The following is a 9,039-nucleotide window of genomic DNA, read 5'->3' as shown; positions in this document are numbered from 1 at the left end:
AAGAAATCAATCAGAATAACCTTAATGCCATAACCTTGTTTGCTGTCGAAACTTCTTTGACTTTCTTTGGGAGAGGATATCCTCGTTGTTTACATTATTTCGATTATTGTTTTGATTCCGGTGTATGATGGTGTACCGATGTCCCGCCCATAGTCACAAATCTGCTAATAAACTCCTCCGGATCACTTCCAAACAGTTCCAAACAATGAGAGGAAAGGGTGAGTCGATTGCGATTGTGTTCAACTGAAAGCAACTTTGGTACCGATCTCGCGGATACCTTAGAAAAACCTAATTCGTTTAGAATGTTTCGTGTTCACTTATAGGAAATACACAGTCTCAACTATCTCTCAGATTTTTATTCTGCTGTCATTCAAAATCAGGTCATAAATTTTATTGGCATTTTATGGTCGACGTTGAAACTCTGCCACTGCGGGGATCATCTTCGATGATCTTTTTGCCACGCTTAAATCCCGTTACTCACTTTTCACTATGATATCCGAGAGCTCGGAGTCTCGTAGTGCCTCTACCAGGTCCTAATTTTCTGTAGTGATAATCCCTTTTTATGAATGTACTTAAAGACAGCTCGATGCTCGATTTTCTCCTTGTTAAATTTCCGTTACTTCCGACGACTTAGTGCTTTATAAACTTCTCATCTGAAACAATAGAGAAATGAAAATTCACACACTGATTAACAACTGATATAGGTATGCAGCTAATGTACACAATTATAAAATAATTGCTTCCTTCCTAATCAGGCTACAAACTTTCCAATCCATCCTCGTATAATCACAAATTAGAGAAATAAACTATCATATCTAGTTCCAGTATTGATTCCTTTAGAGCATGAGCGGTAATAGGAAGCGACAACAATTTTTTATATGAATGCAGGATTCCAAGAATTTATTTCATTTCAGTCATTATTCTCTACCACAATCGGAAGTAGTTAAAACTTGTATAATATCTGGTTTTAATATTTGTTCCGCGTATTAATGCTTGAAAAATATTGCGGTGGCTAAGTGGTAGAGCGCTTACCTGTGCTATGTAGTGTGTCTGTTTCGATCCTAGGTACTGCTAAGTGAACTTAGTGGTGAACAGGCATTGTGTTCATTTTATTTCACATTTGAAAGAGATAACGAGAAACTGTTTTTGATATGAAGTCAGCGTCGAAAGACCACAAAGAAAATTCTCGCTCCAAAATATATTTGTCTTGAAAAAAAAATGAAAGGAAACAGTATCTCCCTTGTGTTTTATATCGCCTTGACATTAGTATCATGAAGAATTATATTGATCACTCTGAGATAAAAATGGGATATAGATGTTTCTAAGTATTATATAAAGACAGAACAAACGTTGGTTGACTCAGTTTGACTTCCTTCAATATTATATTATTTGTGTGTAAACCACTATATTTTTTTTAAAAAAAATGCCGTTCTCTTCCTTATCTGTCTAGCTGATTTAAAATTCTTTCGATTTCCTGTATTTCTAGCCTATATTCTAATGAACAAGTGGCTCACGAAATGTACAACAATATATTTGCGAGGTCACTTGTGGCGACAAATTTAACATAGGACATCAGAACTAATTAGCAGTTACACCTTCGACATTTTTGTTGTAGATTCGAAACAAAATCCTAAAATAAGTAAGCATCGAAAGAACAAGATAAGCATGAACTTCAAAAATGTATTTAGACCTTGATATTAGTCATTGTATGGGGAGCAGTACCGTGCCGTGAGGATGTAAAATTTCCGATGGTCCCGGGAGCCGAAGTAAGGGGGCACAAAATATGAAAGGAAAAAAGAAAGATGTATATGAAATGCAAGGAAAAAGTGATAAAAAGTGCTCTAAATGAAGTAAAAGCTGGTTTTGTTTTTGAAAATGTTCTTACGCTTCGCGCCAAGCATAGTGGCGCTTCGTGGCTGGTCTGTTAGGGGGTCGCCGTTGTATAATCTCGCCCCGTGCGCTGATTTTCCACTGCACTGCACTGATGGGGAGATTCAACAAGCAATTTAGTGAAAAAATTGTCGACATATACAGCGAGTTGCAAGATAATAGTATTTATCCTTTAATAACTTTGGATTAGAACATCAAAATGGAGAACAGTTGTCTTTGTATAGAGGGAAAGCAATTTTCTTTGCATGGTACGACAGGAAGTCATGCTTAAATTGGCCACGTGTGTTCATAATTTTAGACTTAACAAACTATCCTATATGTAAGCATCTTAAACCGTATAAGACAGTGTCTTCATCCATTTGTTTGTCTGTCGGAAAGTATAAGTTGGAAAGTTTAAGAGAAAATATGTAAAAGAAATAAAACATATCTAACTTTAACGTTGATCGCCATAGAGTAAAAATTGTAATATATAACGATAAGCGGTTTCCTGCAATTTGACTGCCCGTTCCAAGAATATATTCCATCTCCTCCTTTATTTCCCTACTAAAACCAGAAGTGGTGGTATGTTTCTACCCGCTTCTGGTTTCAATACCCATCTCCATAGATCAAAAGCGATGAAAGAAATAAGTGGCTTCAGCAGTGCTCGATGAATAATTTACATCTAGACGTTCATTCTTCTATCCAAACCAGAAGTGTTGCAAATCAACGTCCTCTGCTTTCAACACCAATAGCCACAGTTAAAATATAGCAATAAGTAGTCATCTTTGGGCTTTGTTGGCTGGAGCGTACGGTTCCTTTTTAGCACTGTTGTTTTACAAAACGTAAACCTGCAAGCTCGAATCCGAACCATCATAATTTCAATGTCGTCTTATCGAGGTTACATTCGGGACCGTGTGCATCAAAGATTCACGCGCTAGCCACTAAACCAACTAGAAGGGCTTGTAATATATAACAAAAATTATCTTTTTCATAGATTCAGTGTAATGCATAGATAGTTCCACCTACAACTTTATTTCTGTATTGTGGCCCAGCGTAGCGTAGTCGCTAACATTTTCATCTTTGGTGCGAGCGGTCCCGGGTTCGATTCCGGAGCGGACATTCGGCCGAAAAATTTAAAAGCTTTATCAGGCCAATTATACTGAGTGCGATTTTCCTGAGTTTTCCTCATTCACACCAGGTAAATGGCAGGATGGAACCTAACATATAGATCCCAGGCTGGTTTCTCCCTTCCCCAATCCTTTCTTCCTTTCCTCCCCCCGGATACTGTGATTGACGAGATACGCTATACCTAATACGTGACAGGCTTTGTTTTATTATATTCGGAATTGGTAGAAATCTATTTACATTTCAGGTTTCACATGTATAAAGTGGAAATTAGATAGTAACGTTATAATTCTCATAACTAATGTTTAAAATTGTGTTATGTGTTGTGGAAATGTGTAAGAAAATACAGGAATAAGTAAAAGTCATCCTGCCTTCGATCCTCCGGATCGAAATTCCGTCAAAGTGAAATGCCTATCAATCTTGTTTACATCTGTTACCGTTTTACAAATATTAATCCAAAGTTAAGCCGAATATTTTCAAGTTTGTCAGTTAAATTGATATACATGCGTACAGCGGATCTCATGCCGTCAGATATGTATATGTTGTATGTAATGTGTGGCATGTAAAAATTCGCTCACATTGTTCCTGAAGTTATACTAACAAGGAACTGCCACAGGAACACGTATGTAAATTCTGACGATACGCTTATTGTTGTTTCTATAACAAATGTTTAAATTTTGTACTGGCTTAATAACGTTATTGGAAAAAATATATAAAGGGAAAATAAAGATAAAACAGATGAAAATTAAGTGTACCATTTTATTTGTATGCTGATAGGTTGCACTTGTGAACAGGATTATCTTGAAGTGGATACCTTCCACAAGCTGGCAATCATCGTTGAAGAATAATTAGTTTGATTCGTGATATAACTGTCCTACGTGTGTCAAGGATGCAAGCTCAGGACAAGAATCTCCCACAGGAGGACAGGAAACTACGGATTTGGCGACCGTTACAAGGATCTTGTTGCCATAACAACTGGAGGAGTAATAGGTGTAGATGGAGCTCCTGATGATGGAAAGACGGTCGGAGAAGAGAGAAGGGAGGAGACGATGTTTTAGAAGAAGATTAAAGATACCACGTCAAAAAGAAATTACGATATGGATGTCGTCAACGACAAGATAATGACGACAACGAAATTGAGAATTCAGTGTTGTGTAATCAATGCAAATTTCGATTCCATTTCCTTTGTGTAAGTTTTTGTGACGAGGAATGCACGGAGATTATAAAACCAAAAGTAAAATGGTTGTGTGATAAATGTGCGCACACGACGCGTGAAGCTGTGAGTAAGGAATCCGAAGAGGAAGAAGAATGTAGTCCTGCAGTAAAAAGCTTTTTAGTGGATTTTTGTATAAACTTAAGAATAATCTCCTGAAATCTATGGAGAAGGGAAATGAACTTCTGAAGAAAAGCCTAGAAGGAAACACTAGACAAATAGAATATGTTAAAACTGAAGTGCGTCAAAGCCTCGTTCGTTTAAGAGAAGAAACCAGAACCGATACACAGAAGCAGTTAGCTACATTTACTGAACAGATGAATGAGCTGAAAACATGCTGGAAAGAAAAGAATGTCGAATTTGAATCAATGAAAATAACTGTTGCTAATGTGGGAAAGGGCACTCAAGAATTGCGAGCTGACTCAAATCGGTTGATGAAAAATTAAAGGCAGATGACGACTAGGATTCAAAATGTGAAAAGTGAAGTATCAAATGTGAAGAAGGATGCCCAACAAATGAAGAATATTATTGTGTTAAAATAAACCCCGAATCAGGTCATAATGTAGTTACGCGGGATGAATTTGTCGGATAATCTTAATATTGTATGCAGCAATAGTGAATATTTTGTAAATAGCAATAGAAACGTGTCAGGGCCCACAGTAGTCTCACAAGCGGCGTTTGTAACTACTACCGTTACAACCACTACTAGTGGAAGACCCATTTCCAGTTACTCATTCTATCATTTGAGCGATTGTGTGCAAAGTGTTCAGAATGATGAGGGGGAGCACCGTCGTGATGTTACGTAGAGAAAACCCGCTAAATGTGACAAATTTCATTAGCGGAGCTGAAACAAACTGTAGAGGGTTTCGTGAGGAAAGATGTTTAGAATTCAAGTCACTAAAAACACGTGACAAAAAGGATTTTTGTGGACAAGTGGCCGGTGGCGCCGCGAAATTTTTCTTACAAGAATTTGAGCGTTACGCACGTGTTTTCAAACTAACGCAGGAAGAAAAGTATGCTATCTGACCGATTGCCTAACTAAGTCGGTGTACGGCTGGTTTCAAACGGTTTCTTCTAATATGCAAAGATATGCTGAATTCGTTGAGAGCTTCAAACGACAGTACTTAGATGAGGAAATTGAAAGAATACAAAATGATAAATTGAAGAACATGCATTATAACAAGAACAAGCATGGGTCATTAATTAAATTTGTTTGGAAGATCGTGGAGAAATATAATAGTATATCTGAAAAGGTTGATAACCAAGAGTTGCAAACGATCATTCTTCATTGTATTCCTCCGGAGAAGAGACGTTGCTGTGTTTGATACAGACGGAATCTATAAAGAAGCTCTTATTGCATCGTATGAAGGCCAGTACCGTAAATAGTGAAGGTGATTCCCTTTCTACATCAAATGCTCCTACTCAGCGATGGACTAGGTTTCAAAATAATCCCTACCGCCGGAACCGACGGACAGCTGTTGAATATAATGGAAGAAGCCGAAATGAATCTCGAGTGACTAATGATGCGACACAAGTGGAGACTGAGAATGAAATCGTGGATAGTACTCAAGTTCAACCAGTTTCTTCGGTTGTGTCCTGTAACTCGGAAAACGAGAGGCGCACCCGCATATAGCGGAAAATGAGGGTTATGCTGATTGGAAAGACCCTGCGTCAACACAGAGCAATTTTTATTAGTTAGAAAAAAATAATAAAAACTTCGTTATATTTTTTTCTTTTAAGAATGGGGGAACTGTAACGTTATGGCGTTACAGGATTATTATTTGTATTCCTTAAAGGAATTTTCTTATTTAATCTTAATCTTTTCATTTCCCCTTGTTTTAATTTATCGCATTTATGTTCAGAATAAATTATTGAGTTAATTTGTTGTTTAAACTTATTAATAGAATTGCCCACATAAAGTCTATCTGTACGCAAGCTGTTATGCGCGTTCAGAGAAGAATTCCGGAATCAGAATTCTTCGTTATTATTTTAAAAAAGAAAAGATATAAAAGGTTTGTACAAACAAAGTTTTCCTGTTGTTAGAAACCAAACAGATTTTAAAATATCTGTAATTGCATAACATATTTACATGTATAAAGTGGAAATTAGAGTTGTAATGCACTTTTGGAATCGTGTATACCATTAGTATTCAACTTCGTTCTCGAGTACGCTATGAAAAAAATTAGAGATAGCAACCAGGGTCTAGAGCTGAATAGTAGTCACCAGGTTATACCTGATGCTAATGACGTAAATATAACAGGGAATGATAGGAAAAAAAACAGAAAGAAATTCAGAAGTCTTATTAAACGGTAGGAGGGATAATGGGTTTAGAAGTAAGTGCAGAGAAAACTAAACCCATGGCAGTTCGCCGGGAATTGTAATACTACAAACTATGGATGCGTCAAAATATTAAATAATACATTCGACAAAGAGGATACTTTCAAAGACCAAAACTGTATAAAGGAAGTGATAAAATGTCGATTAAAAGCACGAAATTCTTGTTATTGATAAGTTAAGATTATTTTGTTTTCTCGAATCTTGTCGAGGAATGTGAAGCTTAAAATATATAAAACAGTAATCATGTCTATTGTGCTGTATGGTTGCGAAACAAAGTCGCGTACTCTGATGCAGGATTGGGGGCGCGGTGGCTCAGTGGTAGAGCGTTCACCTCTAGTACTTGGGGTCCCGGGTTCGATCCCAGCCCCCGCCAAGTGATCTTTGTGGTGGACAAACACTGTGTGCGTGGGTTTTGTCGGGGTTCTCACGTTTCCTACCACTTTCTTCATTCCACCATTTTCATTCATTACTCACCATCACCGTCTCCTTTAGCCTAACCGGCATAAGCGTGGGATGTAAAACACACAGATTTCATTTCATCTCATTTCTGATGCAGGAATTTTAACAAAGTGATTGAAAACAAGATTCTGAGATGAATATTCGTATCCAAGAGGAACGGGAATGACTAATGGCGGAAATCTAACGAGGAACTGCATAGTTTATACGGTTTACGAAACATTGCTAGGGTCATCAAGTCTAGGAGGATCAGATGAGCAGGTCGTGTAGCGAGAATGGAAGAAAGTAGGAACGCTTTCAAAGTTTTTTCTGGAAATTCCAAAGGAACATAACCATTAGGAAGTCCTACGCGCAGATGACAGGACAATATTAAGATGGATCTCTCAGAAATAGGAATCCAAATACAAACTGGATCCAGTTGGCTAAGAACAGAAGTCAATGGAGTGCTTTTGTGAATGTAGCATTGAACTTCTGGGTTCCGTAGGCTATAGACTTAGTTAGTTATTAAGTACGATAGTACGTGGGTATGGAAATTAGTGTTTTGACATGCAATTCTAAAACCTGAATACCTTCCGAAAATCCTGAGAGAAAACTGCTCCCTTGCCCCCATGTTTATGTCCTAAAAATCAGGCCACCTACATCTCTTTGGAATGCCCTGTACGTTTACCAACAGTTGGAATTGAATCAAAGAAATGTGGATTTTCTTTGATCAATTGAGATTTTTATTTGTTGTTGAAGTCTGAGAATTTCTTATGTGTGCTTTTTGTAATGTGGCGTTCTAAAGCAAAGTGGTGCTCAAGACTTATTGAACAAAACTGCACATTTAAAGCTTCATTAAAATTGGATAAATGTTACTAAAGTACTTGTGGAACAGAGACATGGACAGATAGATACATTCACAAATGTTAATTGAGTCGAATAATTGAATCTTTGTTTATGTTCACAACTATGAACAATGTAGCCAGGCAACGTGAAATATTCAGATAGCGAATTACGTTTTCTTCTGTTGGATGGAAAAAGCTATCACTCCGCTATCTTTAAAATGTCAGTGGCATTTCGAACTAGATTTTTCATCGGATCACCCAGTGATCCTGATTTGATGTCGTTGAACGAATTAAAGCAGGAAATTGAGTTCCGTGCAAAACGAGGATACGACACACTGATTATTCTTCCAATTAGAGCACAAAAATGGGTTCGTCGTATGTTATTTATAGCAAACACGCTACGGTCAACAACCGTATTGTCATCGTGTGGAGCTATTGTGACCCATTGGATGGAATTGCGTCCTGCTGTTACACGTGGCTTTGTCTATGGATCCATAGGATCGATCTTAGCCTATGAATTGCTGCGTAACTACACAAATGTCTGTCGATATCAATTGGTTTGGTCTCCAGATTCAAACATGCCTGTTCCAAGCTATCTCTTTGGTCAGTGGAGAGCCTCATTGGTTATTGAGAGACATAATGAACTCAAGAAAAGACTTCTTCACATAGCCGTGTGCTTAGCTGCTGTTATTTGGTGCAGTGTGTGATCACCCGTGAAAATTGTTCTGTGCGAATTATTATATGCCAATGTGTTAGTCTTTTTACTTGCGTAACACAGTATATACCAAGAAATTAAGAAAATCGTGTTTATTATAACTTAATAAATGTATCTTAATTATTTAAAAGTGTAGCTCTTTATAGACTTTCAAACTATGCTATATATAAAAACCCTTATTACAATTATTATGTCACCCCATCTATATGTCTGTTAATAGGTATTGGAGCAAAACTGGTTGGAGAAAGCGAACTATTGATAACGGACAAATAGAAACATTGATGGTGTTACAGATACACCACTCCAACTTACTAAAAATTATTATTATTATTATTATTATTATTATTATTATTATTATTATTATTATTATTATTATTATTATTATTATTATTATTATTATTACGTGCGGTGTTCCACGGTGTAGTTTGCAACACCTTGGTTTTGGTCGCTTACCGTGGTATTGTTATTGCTGGTTAATCTTATCCCATAATCGTGAAGAT

At 37.0% G+C, this 9,039-nt stretch overlaps 1 protein-coding gene across 1 annotated transcript; it reads left to right on the top strand.

The window, feature by feature from the left end:
- Positions 1-8,042: 8,042 nt before the first annotated feature.
- LOC145665980 (transmembrane protein 11, mitochondrial-like) lies at positions 8,043-8,531 on the top strand. Its single transcript, XM_081733086.1, has one exon. It carries the CDS (start codon positions 8,043-8,045, stop codon positions 8,529-8,531), a length of 489 nt encoding a protein of 162 aa, XP_081589212.1.
- The last annotated feature ends 508 nt before the right edge of the window (positions 8,532-9,039 follow it).

Source organism: Thermobia domestica, chromosome 12 (assembly GCF_964235325.1).
Source record: "Thermobia domestica chromosome 12, izTheDome1.hap1.1, whole genome shotgun sequence".
Lineage (NCBI taxonomy): Eukaryota > Metazoa > Arthropoda > Insecta > Zygentoma > Lepismatidae > Thermobia > Thermobia domestica.
The sequence above is the reverse complement of the archived record's forward strand: the minus strand, read 5'-3'. Positions and strand labels throughout refer to the sequence as shown.

Coding starts and splice junctions, on each gene's coding strand:
- LOC145665980 (XM_081733086.1), top strand. CDS start 8,043: ATGTCAGTGGCATTTCGAACTAGATTTTTCATCGGATCACCCAGTGAT.